We start from the raw sequence: 21,048 nt of genomic DNA, 5'->3' as shown, positions 1-21,048 counted from the left end.
AAAAAAATAAAAATCATTATATAAAAAAAACCTGAAAAAAAAATATTGTTTCAAATCCTGGCCAACACATCTGCTTATGAATGCCACATACTCTTTCAAGAGCATGTGCAAAGATGTGGGATGATGTGTCACACCAAGTGGAATTCCCTCTGAAGGTCTAGTACCCTTCCCTCTGACAAAGCCAGGACCACAGGAGAGCAGGTCTGCTCTTTATATGCCAACTTTTGTCTATTTTGATGGGCAGGCTAGGGGTTGACTTTGTTCACAAAGGGGCCCAGTGATTTGGTTAAGTTCCTTGTGTCATTTCCCCTCAGATGGAGCTACCCGAGCGAGAGGACAATTTGATAAAGACATGAAATGGGAGAGTTCCCTGGCGGCCTAGTGGTTAAGGATCTAGCATGGTCACTGCTGTGGCTTGGGTTCAGTCCCTGGCCTGGGAACTTCTGTATGCTATGGATATGAAAAAGCAATGGAAGGTTTCCTGCACCCTTCTCGCTTTCATCCTGACCAGTGTCTCTGGTCCTCCCCTGCTTTCTCCAGTGGTCCAGTGGGAGCCTTTTAATGCCTACCAGTGTAGTCAAGGGTCTTGATTTCATATGTGTCAAGACTTCAGAATAACTGTAGGGACTCAAACAAAGTCTAACTGATGTTCTTCTCTTAGGTCAGAAAGTGTATGTACCCGTAATCCTTTAATAAAGTTTAAGGAAATCACATGGCATAAATAGGTAAACTTTTGCTTTAAATTCCTGAGGAGGCCTCTTATTAAAAAGACAGCTAGAGGGTAAGTGCAATTACACATGCACGCAGCAGGCCCCTGGCACACAGGGGCACTGTCAGGTGCTCAGTGGCACATCATTTCTAAAGAGAGCAGACTTTGGAGTTCCCGCTGTGGTGCAGTGGGTTAAGAATCCAACTGCAGCGACTCATGTCATTGTGGAGGTACCGGTTTGATCCCCGGCCCTGTGCAGTGGGTTAAAGGATCCAGCATGGCTGCTGTTATGGCGTAGGTCACAACTGCAGCTCATATTCAATCTCTGACCCTGGAATTTCCATATGCCCTGAGTGCAGCCCTAAAAATAAGTAAGTAAGTAAATAAATAAATAAATACAGCAGGCTTCTTGCTGACCCCCTCCTTGCACAGAGAAGCCAGGGTGGAGTCAGATTTTTTTTTTTTTTTTTTTTACTGGAATGATAAACCTCTGTTTTACACTCTGCATAGCTCCATGTTATACTTGGATGCCAGGGAATGAAACTGAATTTCCTAGGAGAGTCAGTTAGTTTCAAGGCATGTTTCTTAGCAAAAGACAGGGTTTCATTTAAGCTAAAATAGGATCATCTTTCACAATAATGAACCGATAGCTCCTAACTGAATTAACTTGTGGGAAGCCAGTTCCTCGTGATGGATATTAGCAGCAAACAGATAATTCAGTGTATTACCTATATCTGGCTGATCCAGGCCAACACATTAAGTCAGAGGACACAGAGACCCAGAAGTGCTCACTGGGTCTCCTAGCGTCCTCCCTCCCACTTCAGAAAACCTAAAGATGAGATCAAGGCTTGGGTTTCAGTGCGCCTTGCATTTGCATCAGCCGCGCCTGTGGCACACGATAGGAATCAGGGTGACGCCATACCTTAAAACAACAAGAGGACTATCCTGGGAATAGTGGCAAAATTTGGGGAAGGAAATTTAACAATACATTCACAGACATGAGTCAGGTCTCATTTCCTGTACAAATGCAACTCGAGCTGTTGCTATAATCACTGTCCTATTTAATTTTTCTCTATTGAGTAGACATACAATAGAAATGCATCCTGGGAGAACAATTTAATAAGTAGGTCATATTCAAATAATGTTTCTGAGGTCTGCTGAATATTAAGTAAAAAATATATATATATATTTAGTATTAACATTATAATTTTAACAATAATTCACTGAGGATTTGCTGTATATTAACGATGCTCCATTTTCTGTGTGGGGGCGGGACATGAAGGATGATGGGCCAAGAAACAAACTACTGTGTACACAATAAATAATATAGGAGGATATATTATACAACACAGGCAGTATGGTTTATGATAACTTTAAATGGAGTGTAATTTATAAACATTTTTTTTGTCTTTTGTCTTTTTTGGGGGGCCACACCCACAGCATATGGAGGTTCCCAGGCTAGGGGTCTAATCAGAGCTGTAGCTGCCAGCCTATGCCACAGCGGATCCTTAACCCACTGAGTGAGGCCAGGGATTGAACCCGCATCCTCATGGATACTCAGGTTCATTCCTGCTGAGCCATGACGGGGACTCCACCTATAAACATTTTGAATCACTATTCTATACACTCGAGACTATTATAATATTGTAAATCAGCTATATTTCAATTTTTTTTTAAAAGATGATGGCCCATTTAGAAGGGTTTAGAGGGCCAGATCATGAATAATTTCAATTCGTGAATTACAGGGTGATGCTTGAATTTTGTATGAATCAAAGTGTGTCATCACTGTAGCCTTTCACAGGACTGGAACACGTTGACAAGGGTTTGGAGGTTATTCTGACAGCTGCACCGGAGGAAGTGTAGTGGAGATTGGTCTTGTCCTAAATGCTGTCTTTCCTCTGCCATGGAAAACTGACTGTGGTGGAGAGAGTTTAGAAGACAGCTGCAGGTACGCAAGTCAGAGGCCGGGGGGTCTTGTCAAAAGGAGCTGCAGGTTTAAGAAGCCCTTCCCTGGAGATCAGTAAGAACTTTAGAGAAAGAAATTAAAATAGAAAACTGAAGGCTGTAAAAGAGAATATAAGTCGTCAACAGACTATGGTCTTTGTGACGATACTGATGTTTTAGGGAATGTTCGTTTTTCATAAAGATTGTGTTTCTTGTCATCGCTTGAGTTCCTTGGGTTTTGCTTCCACAAAAATTCCTGCCTCCATTCAGCACATATGTGTGAGGCTCCGTGGGAGCCATATGGTAGGGGCCGGCACGCACAGCCCCCTTGTGGTACCTGGTCTGGAGGAGGAGGAAAGTTCCCTAGTAAAGACAACACAAACCCAGGATCCATGGTACACAGAACAGTGGGGGAGGTGAGAATGGAAGCTCCGAAGTCCGGAATGGAGATCTTAGGCTGCCCGGGGAGAAGGTGAAGCAGCTCCTGAAGGGAAAGCATGAGCGAATGTGGATGGGTAGGTCGGGGGTGGCTACGACACTGCTTTTCTTTTCTTTTTTTTTTTTTTAGCATATATGTTTTTGTGTGTGTTTTAATGATTTTTGTTTTTTTCCATTATAGCTGATTTACAGTGTTCTGTCAATTTTCTACTGTACAGCAAGATGACCCAGTCACACACACACACATACATTTTTTTCTCCCATTATCATGCCCCATCATAAGTGACCAGATATAGTTCCCAGTGCTATACAGCAGGATCTCATTGCTATATATGTTTTAAGTATTTTTTCTTTCAATCGAGGTATAGTTGATGTATAATCTTATATAAGTTATAGGTGTACAACAATGCAAGTCACAATTTTTAAAGGTTTTACCCCATTTATAGTTATTATAAAATATTGGCTACGTTCCCTGAGTTGTACTATATTCTTATAGCTTATTTATTTTATACATAACAGTTTGTACCTCTTAATTCCCTACCCCTATCTTACCTCCCCTCCCTTTCCTCTCCCTACTGGTAACCACTAGTATGCTCTCTATATCTGTGAGTCTGTTTCCATTTTGTTATATTCAGTAATTTGTTTTATTTTTTAGAGTCCACATATAAGTGATATCATGCAGTATTTGTGTTTCTCTGTCTACCTTATTTTACTTAGCACAGTGCCCTCCCAAGTCCATCCAAGTTTTTGCAAATGGCAAGATATCATTCTTTTTTATGGCTGAGTAGTATTCCATTGTGGATATACCACATCTTCTTTATCTTTTAACAGACCCTTAGGTTGTTCCTTCCATATCTTGGCAATTGTAAATAATGCTGCCGTGAACATTGGAGTGCATATACTTTTTCAAATTGGTGTTTTCATTTTTTTCATCTATGTACCCAGGAATGGAATTGCTAGGTCATATGGTAGTTCTGTTTTTAGTTTTTGAGAGTCTTTGTACTGTTTTCCACAGTGGTTGTACCAATTTACATTCCCATGAATGTACAAAGGCTCCTCCTTTGTAAGGATGTTTTTTCCACATCCTTACCAGCATTTGTTATTTGTATTTTTCTTGATGATAGCCATTCTGAGAGATGTGAGGTGATATTTCATTGTCGTTTTGATTTGCATTTCACTGATGATTAATGATGTTGAACATCTTTTTGTATATCTATCTGCATATCATCTTTGGAAAAAAAATGTCTGTTCAGGTCTTCTGCCTCCACCTTTTTTTTTTTTTTTGGCTTCACCCACAGCATGTGGAATTTCCTGGGCCAGGGATTGAACCCTGAACCACCATAGAGATAATGCCAGATCCTTAACCCACTGCACCATAGCAGGGACTCCCTGCCCATTTTTTAATCAGGTTATTTGTTTTTCTTGAGGTTGAGTTGTATGAGCTCTTTATGTATTTTGCATACTAACCCCTTATCCATCATATCATTTTTGCAAATATTTTTTCGCATTCTGTAAATTGTTCTGTGCTGCATTTCTTTACAATATGTTTTTCCATCCCTCGGTTACAATCTGTACAGCCGGAAGTGAGAACCACTATTTCTGCAGACAAAGTCTGAAATTCTTTTATAATCCAAACTGAGTGTAATCCATTCAAGTTTGGTCCAGCACCAAATATAACTCTTCTGTTTACACCCCAGACTGTTAGACTGTCCAGCCGGCCTTACACCACTGCTACCTCAGCACCACCCCAAAGGACTCCTCCATTGATGTGTTTCCTCTTTTGCCTTCCAGCACATGATTGCAGATACTGTCCGAACCTTGAGACACTGCAGGACTAACCAGTTTGGTGAGTAATTAAAGTTAGGTATGGAATGTTAATTTACCATACATTGGTACAGACTGTGGCCATATCCAAGTGATTTGGTGGTTAAAAAAAAAATTAAATAGATCATAAAATATAATATGCACATCATATGTGTATCCTGTATTCTCTATGTTTCATCATGGCGTGTTTGGGATTCGGAATAGACAAGAAATGGCAGCTTTTTACCCTCTCCTGGCAGGAAGTTTACACTTACAGAGTGACTGCAGTGATCAGAAACGCCCACTGCCCCCACCCAGATGGTCTTGTTCGCTTGCCACTGGCTCAGAATGCCCCGTGGGTTTATCCAGGTGACTCTGCCCATAACCTCCTTGCTTAGAGCCTTCCTGGAATAGGAATATAGTTTGTAAAAGTGTCTAAAGCAGCCTTCCAGAATCTTTGCTCCTCTCCAACAAAAACTTCCTGCCTGGTGCTGCCTTTCACTGAAAAAGTATTTTTCTGATCATGTTTGTAGACTCCCCACTGAGATGAATGTATGTAGGAATATTTGTTCCTTTTTAAATCTCAGGAATAATTTACACCATATTTAAATAATGTTAAAACGTTGCAGGAAGGAAGGAAATCAACTGTATTGAGTTCAAGGAGCTTTCATATGGGCCATGGGGTCCTGACACTAGTGCTGATAAGTGGAGATGACTGACCCCCTGGGTGCAGAGCAGAAAACCAAGCCTCCGAGACGCTGGGAGAGGCTGGCGCATCCAGACCACGACCCTGGCTGCTTGGCCTGTGCCCTTCCCTTTGCCTCATACAGACTCTGTTGGTATAAAGAGCAGTTAAAAAACAAAGCAAAACAGAGAGTTCAGTAATTTTAAATCAATTGAATTGACCACTAAGTAAAACCTACTTTAAGTGATACATCCTCATTGTAAGCCAGTTTGTTTTCCTGCATCAAAGTAACCATCAAAATCCCACTTTCTTAGGAAAATGCTGCTAACATTTGGTACATAATTCTCAAAATTTTTCTTTCTGTGCGTGCCAGTCTTGGGTAACAATATTGTCCTCCGACCGTGCAACTGAACTTCCTGTGGATTAAAAGTTTCTGTTTGAAAGAATTATAAATACGGGACCTAATTTTCTAAGTAGTCACATCGTCAAATACCAATTGGTACGCTTCTATAATTCTCCATTAACTATCCAAGGACAGTGCAATTAGAATAGAAATAGCAATGACATTGTTATGGAGATTGATTCAAGTATACAAGCATAGTGTTGCTGATGAGTAGTGGGTGTGTATTCCGTTCCTTCTCTTTTGCTTCCCAAGTGCCTATGGGTACTCAGCTAATTCTGAGACATCAGTCTCACTTACCAAGGGATTCTGGTCCATATACTCTGCAAGTTGGGCAGGAAGTTTATACTGCGCGGCTGGCCTTGACCCTGCTCTTGATCCTCCCATCACCAGAGAGTAAGTCGGCATAGCACAAAGCAAAAGAAAATTTAAGTTAACTATTAGGCCATTTTGTGTTTTGTATTTATATATCTTTAAAAATCAAGTCTTTAAAAATCTGGGCTCGGATCTGGCATCTGGCATTCCTGTGGCTGTGGCATAGGCTGGCAGCTGTAGCTCCAATTTGATCCCTAGCCTGGGAACCTCCATATGCTGAGGATGCAACCCTAAAAAGCAAAAAAAAAAAAAAAAAAAATCAAGTTTGGGAGTGATCTATCTAAATTCATTTTGACAGTTTATAGAGGCAGGGTTAACCAAGGTCAGCATGTGGGATAAAATAATGTTAAGCCACTTATAAGTGTTATGCAAGTGTCACTTGTCATGGCTGAAAGCATTCATCCTGCCGTTGTTGTTGTTGTTGTTGTTGCTGCTGCTTATTAGGGCCAGTCCCTCGGCATATGGAGGTTCCCAGGCTAGGGGTCGAATCGGAGCTGTAGCCGCCTGCCTATATCACAGCCACAGCAACTTGGGATCCGAGTCATATCTGCAACCTGCACCACAGTTCATGGCAACACCGGATCCTTAACCCACTGAGCGAGGACAGAGATTGAACCCACATCTTCATGGATCCTAGTCGGGGTCGTTAACCACTGAGCCATGAAGGGAACTCCATCCTGCCATCTTTTAAAGGCTGGAAAGTTAACAAAATTATCTTCGTAGCATGTTTTTTTTTTTCCAAACCAAACAAGGAGGATGGTAAAAACTTTAACTCCTGGTGCTTTTACCTGTTGAAACCAGGGAGCCTTGTTTCCACTAAATCTAAGACTTAACAAGCCACCTATGACCTACACACCTTAAATTATTTCCTCGTAAGAAATGGATTTTCACCAAGGGGAAAAAAATGTCTGCATTAAAATGCTCAGCCTCCTGGGGGCCCCTTCCTTCTGCTGAAGCTGAGCTTCAGCTTCACACCTACTTCTCCATCTGAAATCGCAGGAAGTCACAAGACGCAAGGTTACCTTGTCTCATTGGAGCGGCTTAGCCTGTCTGCTCATGCCTCCTGGAGGTTTTTGTTTGGTTTTGATTCTGGGACATGGGCTTGCCCATGGTCCAGGCTACTTTATTTATCTCTGCTTCCTTATCAGAGCGGGCACCAGCCTGGCGCATAGGAGTTCACAGGGCACCAAAGTCTCTTGTGAAACCTTTAACAGCCCTGCGTTCGGGTGTAGAAACCTCATTGCCTTGTCCTGCGCTGGGTAGACGTTAGCCCATCCACATGCTTGGTGAACCTGCTTTGCCTGTTAACTGTACTTGTGTTCACTTCCGGGGTAGCTGTTCATTCCACGGCTCCCTTCATTTCTTTTTCCCCACAATAAGGACGCCAAAAGATTATACCAAATCTTGAAAAAAGTAAAACAAACAAAAATACTGTATCTGTGCAGTCCCCAGATTAGCAGTGATTTCTGACGTTTCCAGCCTGTGAAAGCCACTGAAAGGGGCCATCTCTGTGATAGGCTGCGGAGCGTGGGAGCTGAGACCCTGGGCTCGGGGGCCTCACGGCCTGGGTCCCTGTCCTGCTCTGCCACCTGCTTGCTATGTCTGTGCTGTTTCTCATTCTGTAAAGGGGATAATGACATCATCACTAAATCCTCTGTCACGTTAGGAGAAGGTGCTCTATCATCATGGGTAAAACAACTATCTGCCTGGTCTAATGACCTGACCTGAGGAATCTAGTCTGAGCTAAAAGGCAGCTCTGTGACTGGAATAAAGATACCTCCTCTGGGATCCTGACTGCTGAGAGTCTACCTTCTGGATTTACTCTCAGCCTTCAGGAGGTATTTTTCTGGTTTTTAAAAATAGCGTTATTGCTCTTGTGAGCTTGATTGTCATTTTCTTCCACCCCCCGCCCCCAAATAGGAGGTGACATGTCTCCCAAAGAGCACCAAGAATTAAAATCCTATGTCCATCACCTGTACGTCATCGACAGCCAGCAGGCCCTGTTCGAGCTCTCGCACCGGATCGAGCCTCGGGTGTGATCCCCGCCACCTCACCCCCGCCACCCCTGGAACTGCAGCCCCGGGAGTCATGGTTCTGGCAGTGCCAAGCACATGGCTTTCCTGCGAGAGAAGAAGTTGCTGAGTTTTATCAGTGTCTCGGAACTGCACGGGAAAGCCAGCCAGAACGGGCTCGGGGAGTGACATCAGCCGCCAGAGACAGGGAGAGGCTGCTCTCGGAAGGAGAAGGAGAAGGCAGAAGGAGAGGCAGAAGCTTTCTCGAAACAGGGAAGTCCGGTTTCTTAGGATCACCTTGTTGAGCCAATCCAGTTTTCACTTTGAGATGTGCTATGCCAGCCTCAGGCGGAGAGACCGTCTTGGGTGATACAGGGACCACACATCTCAGTGAGCCGCAGAGCCTGGCGGGAGACGACTCGTTCTAGGCTGCAAAGAAGGAGCTTGTTTGAACACCCAAAGAAGTGATGACATCTCTAGGTTTCCAGGGAGACTGACTGGGCTCTGTCTTTACGCACTCTGCCATCACCCAAAGCCGCTCGTGTCTAGGGAGTTAGTGAGGGATGGGCCCCTGGCCTCCGTGCTCTGCTCCACAGAGAGAAATGTCAGGGCATGCATTTCTTTGCATCCACAATCACTTAGTGATGTCTGCTTGCAGGTGCAACTCGTGTCTGCACAGCTCATTTATAGCTGTAGGCAAGTTAGATTAAGTTGCTTTGCCAATGTGGAAAAACTGTCCTCTTTAAGAAATTGACTTGCCTAATTTCTGGGGATTTTTTTTACAAGTGCAAGCAGGCTCTCATTTCTCCTTGGGCACAATATGATTTTTGAAAAAAAGCACAGTGCCTGACACATTGTGGACACTCTGCGGAGATGACAAAGTGACAGAGGTCTGCCTTCTTGGGCCTGGCGACGCCCTGTGTTTTGCATGCCTCTGGCAGCCTCGAGCCCCCACTCTGGAATGAGAACCGCCAGTACAGGGAGGTTAAGTGGGATTTGATGTGTGAGGCACTTCGTACTCCCCGGAGGAGAACAAGGGATTAAGATAGTGGTGATTGCCTGTCGTTCAGCAAATGAAAAGCGCCCCCACATATCCAGCTGTCTCATTTACCTTTGCCGCTTAAAAATCCTATAGTCCACCTCCCAACCAAGAACAGGGAGGCATTCTATAATTTGCCTTTTTTTCTTCTAAGTCTCAGAGGCTTTTAAGTCTCTTTGTATTCCCATTTTTACAAGTTGGGCTCCTCCAGTAAATGAGACCTCTTGCTGTTCTCAGAAACCGGTTAGGGGATCTCCCTCAACTTCAAATGAACAAAAAAGCCTATGGGATACAATAATGAAATCGACCCCTGCCAGCCAGATCCTTGTCACTGTGCTAAAATACAAGGACCCTGCTTCACATATTAGATCCATTGATTTTCCACACGTGTGACCCTGGTGCCCTTCTTGCCACCCGTGCCCGGTCCTCTCCTTGGTGCCCGGACAGAACTGCTTCCTTTGTCTCATCAGCACCTCATTACTGAGATGCACCTGAGGCTTTCTGTCACCTTTCTAGCAGTGCTGTTTCCTGGGCTCCAGCTTGCAAGATCACTGGAAGGAACCCCCGGGAGCACATTTGGGGTAGGACTTTGAAAGCGACTCATTCTTTCTCCAGCCCTGAAGATTAACAGGGCTTTATAGAGAGCCACCATCCCAAGCTGGTCCACTCAGAGAAATGCCCCGGGCTGCTGGGAATGGACTGGGACCTTTTGGAGATCAGAGCCATCAGAATCGGGAAGAAGAGGCTTCTCTCTCGGCTCAAACACTGGAAAAGCTCCCCTTGGCAACTAATGAGGATGGCATGGGCTTACAGCACCAAGAGGGTGTTCTGGTCTTTTCTCTGTGCTACAGAGTAGCATTTGGCCATCCTCCCTCATGTAGGGCCATTTTGATGTTGTCTCTGTGTCGTACGGTTTAAATTGTTACTCATATTAGATCAGCATTGCTCCAACTAAAACAATTTCACTTGCTCCAGTGAACTATTTCAGCACAGCACCTGGCTGCTTGGACCGCAACTGAGATACGTACATGGCCGGACGAGCCCCCACGTCCATCCCACACATCCAGCCTGAGTGCATTTCGAGGGTTTGGTCAGGGTACCACGTGTGGTACAGTGGAAACAGTCTGGGGGAGAAGACGGTGCTTGTCCATGCTTCCTCCAGCTGTGGTCACATGGCTCTCTGGGCAGCAAAGAAAAGGATTTTGTTGACTTTAGAAGGGCTTTTCCATCCCCTGTGTCCTGAAAGTCATAATCTCTGAATCTTCCTGAATCTAACCACTGTCTCCAGGAGTTTCCAGGCAGCTGCTCTCAGAAATTTCAGAAGCACTGAGAGGACCGAAATCTGAAATTGCAGAATTCAAGGCAGAGTTGCGGGAAGCATATTTAGCTCAACATGAGGAAGCTCTTCTAATGAGTCTGTGTAAGTGAACAGGCTGCATGGGAAAAGCAGGGTCACTGTCAGCAGGGATGGGCCACAGTCCGTCTCCAAATCCCTGCCAACGCCTGTTTAGAATAGATTGTGTCCAGGCCGGAAGGGTGGCCTGGAAGACGGTCTGAGCTCCTTTCCAGCTCTGTTAGAGTTTCACGATCACACAAAATCGCCCTTCACTCTGAACAGTCCCCTCTCATCTGCCACCTTCGCCAGCGAGGGTGCCTGGGCACTTCTGAGTGGGTTCTTTTTGCTGAAGCTCAGCTCTCATATGGCCCTGTGGGTCTCTGGATTTGTCACTGTTCCTCCACACCAGCCCTGCTTAGAGGCTAGCACAGGACAGGTTCCTATAGGCAAAAGTAGAACCTTTCCAAAATTAAATTTGTTTTTTGCCATTCACATTTCAGATGCTCCAAAGACTACAGTGTTTTAAAATTGACTCTTGTTATAATCTGTACAAGTTGCCACGTGGTTGCCATGCTAAATATTATGGCCTGCGTTCACTTTATTCTAGTATCTGTTTAGAATAAACTCATTTTCCTAGACCTCTGTCCACGAGCAGATTGGATGGAGTATACATTCAATTCAGAAGCATGAAGACAAAGACCCGCCCCTCCCAGTTTGTAGGAAGATGTGATGATGGACAGGCACCTTCAAGGCAGGAGAAGTGGCCACGTGGTAGAGAAGGTGCCGGTGGCCTTTGATCCCTGGAGCCATCCCAGGACCCCAGCCGCACCATGTTGTTGTAACCATCACACCACAAATCCCAAGTGTCCCTAAAGAGCGCAACTAACCCACACCTCTCGGGAACTAGGCAGAAACAGTCTAATGGGGAAGGTCAGGTCCACTGCAGCGGTCTCATTTCTTTTAAATGCTTCAAAGACGTGTCCTAAAATTTCAGCCTGCTTACGAATGCGTGAGCCGTTATGCTTAAAACTAGTAGGGGGAAAAAAGTTTTTAAAAATTGCCAAAAAGTTAGATGAAAATGTACTACTGTATAAAGCCAAGCTGTATTACTAAACATTTTTTAGCAGAGTAATATTTATTTGCATAGCCTATTTATTGTATTCGTACTACACTGTTCTTAAATACTGGGATGAAATCAGTGACCGGAGGCAAGGACTCTCGTCTTTTAAGATACCATTAACTAGGACTGCTGTGACACTGTCCGCTTGCGTTAACAGTTAGAAGATAGAAAACCCGCCATCAGGGTGTCTACCTAACTTCTCAGGGACTACACTTCGTAGTTTTCCACCATTAGAAGAGCTGGTAAATATGAAACATTTGTGGAATTACCAGAATCGCCATTCACAGTATTTTCTTTCTCAGTTTTTCATGCTTTCTGCTTCTGTATATATGACAGTGCTGGGTATTTATCAAAGCTAGTAAGCAATAATTTATATGTAAAAATGGCCAAGCAATATAAGGTGAAAACTTATATAAGTCACTGCTACTTTATCTTGTATTTTCAAGTGTTTTTTTTTTTTTAAACTGCTTTTCCAAATATAAGATTATGTTAAAGATACACTTTGTGCTTCATAGCTTCGTTTTTTTTGCTTTCTAGGGCCTCCCCCGAGGCATATGGAAGTTCCCAGGCTAGGGGTCAAATTGGAGTTCTAGCTACTGGCCTACACCACAGCCGCAGCAACGCTGGATCGGAGCCGTGTCTGTGACCTACACCACTGAGTGAGGCCAGAGGTCAAACCCACATCCTCATGGATACCAGTCAGGTTCAAAACTGGCTGAGCAACAATGGGAACTCCAGTGCCTCAGAGCTTCATGCTTTGCCTGTGCTGTTTGGGGGCCCCATAGCCTGTGTCCTGGCAATATTCTGCTCAAAAGTTTGGAACCCAGAAAACATTTGCCCTCTGAATTTGCTGTAGCGTGATGAGATTCTCAGGCAGCCCCTAAGTAGGCGGCCAGCACGTTACCGCAGACCCTCGAGACCTGATGTTGGCAGTGGCACCAGTATCCTCATCTTCTGGGATCTGGAGAGTCACTTCACCCCACTCACGTAGGGCCAGGCGCCCTCCCTTCCTGACCAGCCTGGACACAGGGAAGCTCCAGGCCCCGAGGGTGATGCCCTGGGCCTGGACAGGTGGCTGCACACGAGCTGCAGTAGGAGGAGGAAGCAGAGGGTCGGTGACGATGGGCAAGAATGGAAAGAAGAGGCTTGTGGGCATCGGGGGCCTACTGTCCAAAGTCTTCGCCCCTCCCTCCGGAAGACTTCTTCATCCTGCCCGTGGATGTCAAGCTTGGCATTTGGTGTGTGGTGCTCCCTCCCTGCAAGAGCATTTGGTAGCTCACTGTGTTGTCCACACTCTCTCTGTCCAGTGAAAAAGGGGGAGAAATGACCTTTGTGGTTTGGAAACTGAGGCCTTGAGGGAGCCGGTGGCCACCGTGCCTCCTCTCCTGTGAGACCCACAGTGCTCCAGGTAAAGCTGTGTCCATCCACCAGGGTCTCCGGCTTGTGAAGGATGTGTAACCTGAGTGAGAAATAAAACATCATCTTTAGAAGCCACTGAGATTGGATAGCAGAGGGTGGGGAGTGGGTGGGTTGTAACCTGAGCAGGAATTTCACCTAAGCTGACTGATACAACCTCTGGGACACATCTTTCTCGCTCGCTCTCTCTTTTTTTTTTTGCTTTTTAGGGCTGCACCCATGGCATATGGAAGTTTCTAGGCTAGGGGTTGAATGGGAGCTGCACCTACTGACCTACACCACAGCCACAGCATTGCAGGATCCTTAACCCAGTGAGCGAGACCAGGGATTAAACCCGAATCTTCATGGGTCCTAGTCAGATTTGTTTCCACTGACACTGAGCCACAACGGGAACTCCCTCTTTCTTTCTTTCTTTTTTCTTTTTTTGTTTTTTAGGACCCCACCCAGGGCATATGGAAGTTCCCAGGCTAAAGGTCAAATCAGAGCTGCAGCTGCCAGCCTATTATCACAGCCACAGCAACGCCGGATCCTTAATCCACAGAGTGAGGCCAGGGATCAAACCCATGTCTTCATGGATACTAGTCGGGTTCATTACTGCTGAGCCGTGACGGGAATTCCTGGGACACATCTATCTTAATAAACATCTCTTCCTCTCACTCTTTATATGGGTGATAGTATTGACTTTGCACAATACCTAATGGGACGAAAGCAGCTGCTGCCCACATCCATGCAAAGGGCTAGCGTTTATATGGGAAAAGGTACAAAAGAGCAGGTGATTTCCTTGGGTTCTTGATCACCGGGAAGGGGCACTTCTGTGAAACAAGGGAAGATGGGAAGAGAGAGCATGGGGGGCGTTGCCTGTAAGACAGACACTGGGGAGCAGAGAGGCCCACTGACCTTGACCACACTGTCCTGGCCCCAGCATCGCTACATCTCTGGGCACAGGCCTGGATCGGAGCAGTGCTGGAGAGCAGGGGAGGACAGCAGTCCTGGGCTCTTGCAGGGGAAGGGAACGGAGAGGGAAGGGACCTTCCCATTGCTTGGGATGCTTGGAGGTTTGCTTCACTGGGCTTATGCCCACTGGAAAGACGAAGGCTCCCACATACTCGGGAGCTGGTTCTTGTTCAAATGAGCAAGTCTCAAAATGGACTCTCTGGTCCTGGCTCTGGTGCACTGGCTACAAAATCAGATTTCAGGAGTTCCTGTTATGGCTCAGCAGGTTAAAGGCCCAACATGGTCTCTGTGAGAATATGAGTTCAATCTCTGGCCTTGATCTGTGGGTTAAGGATCCAGCGTTGCTGTGAGCTGTAGTGTAGGTTGCAGACGTGGCTTAGATCTGGTCTTGTATTGGCTGTGGTGTAGGCCAGCAGCTGTAGCTCTGATTCAACCCCTAGCCTGAGAACTGCCATATGCCGCAGGTGCAGACCTAGAAAGACAAAAATTAAAATAACAACAACAACAACAACGTACAAATCACAAGCTCAGCTTTCAGAGAGGAGGAGAGCTCCAGGTCGGGTCCAGTTCTTTGAATTCTTCTGGATCCCCAGTGAGCCACCTGTGTTTTTGTTTTCCATTTACTACTTCAAGCAAATGAAATTCCTAAAATTTTAAACTTGCCGATGTCCTTCTGGAAAGCATGTTCCTGAAGGCAGCAGGAACGCCTCTCCCTAACCCTAATCCTAACCCTAGCCCTAATGGAGAAGCAGCCACTCCCTTTCCCAGCACCAGAAAATCTCTCTAATGAGGGGGGCGCACACAGCGAAGAGGGAGGGGTGCAGAGGGCAGGTTCTCTGCACAAGCTGAGACCCCCGCCCCCACCACACTCTGAACTGGGCAAGGCTCTGCTTTTCTTATGGTGACTTGGTGTCACCATGTGACTCCCCAGCCCTGCTGTGTCCCCACTGATGCACCCCCTCCCTCGGGCTGGGGGTCTTCTGGGGTTGGGTTCCCTAGGGTCAGCTTCCAGGAGGTTTCTGCCCCAAGGTCACATCACTCCCCACCATGGCCTCTGCAGCCACCACCGGAGTCCTTGCTCTGCCCCGGCCTGGAGGGGAGGAAACATCCAGGTCCCCCTCACAGGGCACTTGTAAAGCCAGGGCAGTGGGCAGTGGGAACTCTTCCAAGCCTTTCCCGCTGCCCAACCCCACCGTGTCCGCATCTATGTCCTGCTAAAACCTCACCACTTGCACAGCTTCCCAAAGGGCTGGGGTCTTTTCCCCTACAGAGAAGAACAAGCCCCTGCTGTGGACTGCACCCCCCACCCCCCCTGCCTCTGCCAATATCTCAGGCTGTCTCTAACATCCCCAGATTTCACCGTGGAAGTGGAGATGCTGAAAAAGCCAGGAGCTCCTGACAGTTCTTTCCTTCCCTCAGGAAGACCCTGAAAGCAGTGCCAGTCCTGGAGCCCTGCCCGCCTGAGATGCAACCCCGGGAAGTGGTACCGAACCCCCCTCTCCCTAGGGCCCCTGCCTGCTCTTGGAAGTTAGAGGTTCCCAAACTGTGTGTGTGTGTGTGCTTAGAGGGTTAGAGGCTGTAATCTCTTAGTTAGAACTTGAGTGAAAACAGTCACATTCTGAGAAAATCCCTGCAGTGGTCCCCTCAGTCCTAGGAGTCCTGATCGACAAAAACCAAGCAAACCCACACAAAGAGAGCGTGACGTCCCCAAACCAATGAGCCCATGTGGGCAAATTCAAGGCAGTGGCAAGATCTTTCCCACGTTCTGCAACATCGGTGGCTCTCTGGTGTCCCCAAACGGTAAGTCCCTTTCTCCTGGAGGACCTGTGATGCCTCTACTGGCCAAGTCCGAACCATGGAAACTATCTTGGTTCCTCATGTCCAGCAACCCTTGCTCATTGAGTTCTCCACCAGCGTCTCTGTCCCCACTTTGCCCGCATGAGTCGCACTCATCACTCATTACAGTGACCCTTACGTAGGCTTCCTCCCTTTGTCTAAATCACCCCCCCCAATTTTTTTTTCTTTTCCTTTTTTCCTAAAACACAGAGCTGATCGTGTTCGTCCTAGCTCAGAATCCTTGGTAGCACCTTCCAGGCTATCGATAGAACTAAACCTCAGTAGCACACAAATTCTCCACATTCTGGCTGCTCCTTACCTATCCAGGCCAGAGAGATGGGGCAGAGGTCCCCAGGAGACTTGTCATTTTGTCCCCCCCCCCTTTTTTTTGTTCTTTTGCCTTTTCTAGGGCCGTTCCTGCGGCATATGGAGGTTCCCAGGCTAGGGGTCTAATCTGAGCTGTAGCCACTGGCCTACGCCAGAGCAACACGGGATCCAAGCCACCTGTGACCCACACCACAGCTCATGGCAACACCGGATCCTTAACCCACTGAGCAAGGCCAGGGACAAAACCCACAACCTCATGGTTCCTAGAGGGATTCATTAACCGCTGAGCCACAGCGGGAACTCCTTGTTCCCCCTTTAAACTGCTATTCTACTCAGGGAGATTCATGGATTCCAACTAATAAAAATGCCAGTGGAGAAGTTCTTGCTGTGGCACAGCAGGATTGGCGGTGTCTCTGCTGCCCTGGAAAGCACGTTAGATCCCCTGCCAACACAGGGGGTTAAGGATCTGGCATTGCCACAGCTTTGGTGGAGATCGCAACTGCAGCTTGGATCTGATTCCTGGCCCGGGAACTCCATATGCCACGAGGTGGCCCAAGAGAGAGAGAAAAAAAAAATGCCAATCACAAATAACATGCACTAAAATAAACATTTGCTACTTAAATAAGTATGTAAGAATTACATGCACTTTTCAAAGTGAAGCCATCAGTGTGGTGAAGCCAGATTGGTGAGGATGCAGAACCAGCTGGGGTTGGGGGGGGTGTCTAACTGAATTTTCACAGGCCCCTGGAATTGCCTTAAGGACCGAGAGCTCTTTCCTCCTCGAGATGTGCAGAGGTAAACCCAACAGGCAATTCATTCGTCAGATGAGGGCTCTTGGGGAGGACCTTTCCCTTCCTCCCAGCCCCTGACTGTTAAGAGGACTGGTGCAGCCTGTGATCGCTAGAGATAACTGGTTTTGTTTCGTTTCAGGAAGTAACTTGGCCGCTGTGGGAAATAAGAACTGTTCGTGGTCCTTTGTATTCCCTTGACCCCGGCTGGGCCTCAGCTGGAAGGGAAAGGCAGTGGGAGGGGGCGGAAAGGAGCGCCGCGCCCCTTCCCCGTCCTGTGCCCCTGCTGACTTCACAGTCCTTGCAGAGATGAAGGCCTGCCCTCAACTGCCAAATAAGCCCCTGGAGTCGAGGCAGCAGGGCCTGCTTCCGAGTACTCAGCCGGCTGCTGCCTCCCCAGGGGGATCTGCATCCTCCCAGCTGTCACTGTATTCCGGGCTCCTGCCACCTGGCCCGACCCTGCCTTCCCTCCCAGGCCCCCTGCCCAGTCTGGCCAGGCCCTCCACCCAACCGGAGAACACGCTGTGCCCAGGAACCCTTCCTTACCTGCCACATAAGGCTTGTCTACTCCCAAGCCCTCCTGGAGAGCTCTCATGCCGCACCCAACCCCCTTATCCCTGTCTGAACTCCTAGGCAGAGCCTACCCGTTAACTCTCCGAGGAGCCCCCCTGCACCGTCTCTCCACCCATCCTGCCTGGAGGTAAAGACAAGGGTTAACAGCATAGCCCCTTAGGTCAGGCTGCCAGGTTCCTATCAGGCTCAGGCCCTGAAGAGCTGGGAAAACAGGTGAAAGTTTCCACCACAATCTTAGCTGCTATTTCTGTGCCTCAGAAATTGGGGGTTCTGGAGTTCCCATTGTGGTTCAGTGGTTAACGAACCTGACTAGTATCCATGAGGACGCAGGTTCGATCCCTGGCCTCCTTCAGTGGGTTAAGGATCCAGCGTTGCTGTGGCTCTGACGTAGGCTGACAGCTACAGCTCTGATTGGACCCCTAGCCTGGGAACCTCCATATGCCGCCGGTGTGGCCCTAAAAGGACAAAAAAAGACAAAAAAAAGAAAGAAAATGGGGGTTCTTATACCTCTTCCTTCATAAGATTGCATAAGAAATGAAATGCACATACAAGGCTTAATACAACGCCTAGTACAGAGTAGACACTTAAATGGTAACTTCTCTGATGATAAGTCCTGGATGCATGCTGGAAGATTTGCATCCACATTGCTTTTTAAAAATTTTAAACATTTTTAAAATGTTTGCTTACTTAGTTTTTGTTTTATTGAAGTGTAGTTGATTTACAGTGTTGTGTCGGTTTCAGGTACACTCACTCACACGTACATGTGACTCACTTACATGTATTCATCTATTCTCTTCCAGATTCTTTTCCCTTCCAAGTTATTACAAGATACTGAGGGCAGTTCCCTGTGCTGTACCCATAGGTCCCTGGTGGACTCACATTTCTACTCTGCTGTAGGGAATTAACTTCTCTTCTCTGTTCTCTTGATTGTCTAACAAGTTAAGGAGCCACATCTTGGCCTCTGGGCAGTTGGGTGAATGAAACAGACAATACAGGCAGGCCTCCCCTGTCTGAGCTAAAGTGAGACACCAGTGTGACACTGCCTTCCAGAGCTCCACGTGCTCTGCAAACACTGGGACAAAGCCCTAAGTGTTTGCTGATTGATCTGAATAAAGATGTCTGATAGAGTCTGCAAACTGGGGCACTGCTAATAGGAAGAAGCAAGGCTGAGCAGACCTGGGGCCTGCTCATGAGCTCTCTGAGGGCTCCCTGGAGCTCCCAGGAGCTCCCAGGAGGGCTGTACCTTCACCTTACTTCACCCCTTCCCCTCTTGTCCTCTGCTGGGACTGCAGACCTGAGAGCCAGCAGCTCCCCTCACAAGCTGTAGGCTTCCTGGCAGCAACACAGAAGCATCCTGATTCTGACATGAGACAGATGCTCACTGCTCTGGAGTCGTGTCTTTGGTGGCTGGGGAACATTCTCTCTGGTTTCATTTTTATTTAATTAAAGAATGGTTGCAGGGATTGAGCTCCTGCCCAAGAAGCATGGCACTTTGTCCAGCATACCAGAGGGCTCTGACTGCTCACCCATGGAAAGTACAGGTCTTGACCCCTGGGTCCCTGATGGGCTGTGGCTTTGTGGGCCCTATAGTTGGAGGCTGCTACAAGGTTTCGGACTGGCTCATCCCTGGCGCCACCAAGGTGGATGCACTAAAGAGGATGCTGCTGGATCAGGGGGTGGGGGTGGGGGTGGGGTTTACCCCGTGTTTTCTAGGCTGTTTCCTCTCACTAGTAGGGACACTGAATGGACTGTTACCGGGACAGTTGGGCCAAACTCCAGCGGGATTATCCTGATGCCTTCATCACCAACTACTACCTCTGGCCTGCTGCGCAGTTAGCCAACTTCTGCCTGGTCCCTCTTCATTGCAGGTTGGCTGTTGTCCAGTGCGTTGCTGTTATCTGGAACTCCTTCCTCTCCTGGAAGGCCCATCGGCTCTAAGCCTGCTACCTCCCTCCATCATTTCTGTCTTGCAGTCATACAGCTTGACCCTGGGAGGGTCAGACCACCTCCTTAAAGTGGGTGCATCGGTTTTCACAGGGTTTGGTGGCTGGGCAGAACTTAATGGAGGTAGTGCTCTGAAATGGCCCATTTCACTCTCAAACGTAACCTGACTCCTGTGAAATCACAAAACCTTTGTAATGGTTTTATACCCACCGCATAGTAGGCAGTCCATAAATATTTATTGAACTATATGGTTTTGTCAACTTTAGTTTATACCCATATCCCAGTAAATGTCACTCATTCCCACTTTTCATAGACACATCTGTTTTCCTAACTCTTCCCAGCCCTAGTACAGATCTAGTTTTGGAGGGACCACCCCTGTGAACCCTTTATATGCTTACGAAATAGATAATCTAGAACCTGCAGAAGCAATAAGACCCAGCAAAGAACTACTGGGAGCCACATTTTCTAGAGCTTGGAAAGAAGCCTAGAGACCACCAAGCTCAATCTTCTTTTACAGATGAGGACACTGAGGCCCGTAGAAGTGAGGTGACCTGTCCATGCTGAGTTAGTGGCAGCGTAGAAACTTGAACCCACGAGGTATAGTCCAAATTGTATACTCCCCAAGTTCATATGGTGAAATCCTAATGCCCAAGGTTATGGTATTAGGAGGTGGGGCCTTTGGGAAGTGGTTCTGTCAGGAGGGCTGAGCCCTCATGGAATCGGGATGCTTACAAAAGAGGCTACATGAGCACATGGCAAGAAGGTGCCATCTCTGAGCCAGAAAGCCTGTCCTCACCAGACACCAAACCCAGTGGCACCATGATCTTGGAGTTCCCAGGTGCCAGAACTGTAAGAAATAAATCTTTGTTGCTTATGGGGGAAAAAAAAAAAAAAAAAAGGAATGCTTGATTGATTGATTGATTTTTATTTACTTATTTTTTTTGCTTTTTAAGGCCGCACTCACGGCATACGGAGGTTCCCAGACTAGGGGTTCAGTCGGAGGTATAGGCTCTTGAAACAGACTTTTGAAGGTGCTCCCAGACTTTCACTTCAAATTTTCCATGATACAGCCAGAGACAAACTTTATCCATTATGGGAAATAACTTTTTACCGTTTACCTTCAGAACAATGTTGTGAAAAAGGAATTTTCATCTAAAGCGCTCAGCTCACCGCAGGGTCCACGTTAGATGCTTGATGAGTATTTGTTGACTGAAGGACTCTGCCGCTGGCGGGACCAAAATGTGAGGCATTAGCGCCATCTGGTGGGCATATGCCGATCCTGCACAGCCTAAAAATCTCAGTTGTAAATGCGTGTTCTTCAGGCCCTGGTTAAATCTAAGGACACAATG

At 47.0% G+C, this 21,048-nt stretch overlaps 1 protein-coding gene and 1 pseudogene across 3 annotated transcripts in view; both read left to right on the top strand.

Moving 5' to 3' along the window:
* Window positions 1–10,597, top strand: part of RAPGEF5 (Rap guanine nucleotide exchange factor 5) — a 238,535-nt gene extending 227,938 nt beyond the window's left edge. For all 3 annotated transcript variants that reach the window (XM_047751885.1, XM_047751886.1, XM_047751884.1), the window contains exons 25-26: window positions 4,883–4,937; window positions 8,275–10,597. In XM_047751885.1, the coding sequence (XP_047607841.1) occupies window positions 4,883–4,937; window positions 8,275–8,393 (174 nt within the window). In that variant the 3' untranslated portion in view covers window positions 8,394–10,597. The remainder of the gene's footprint in view (window positions 1–4,882; window positions 4,938–8,274) is intronic.
* An 8,642-nt stretch (window positions 10,598–19,239) lies between these two features.
* Window positions 19,240–19,693, top strand: LOC125110512 (protein Mpv17-like; annotated as a pseudogene).
* The last annotated feature ends 1,355 nt before the right edge of the window (window positions 19,694–21,048 follow it).

Source organism: Phacochoerus africanus, chromosome 11 (genome assembly GCF_016906955.1).
Source record: "Phacochoerus africanus isolate WHEZ1 chromosome 11, ROS_Pafr_v1, whole genome shotgun sequence".
In the NCBI taxonomy this organism is placed as follows: domain Eukaryota; kingdom Metazoa; phylum Chordata; class Mammalia; order Artiodactyla; family Suidae; genus Phacochoerus; species Phacochoerus africanus.
This window is presented reverse-complemented; position numbering and strand designations above follow the sequence as displayed.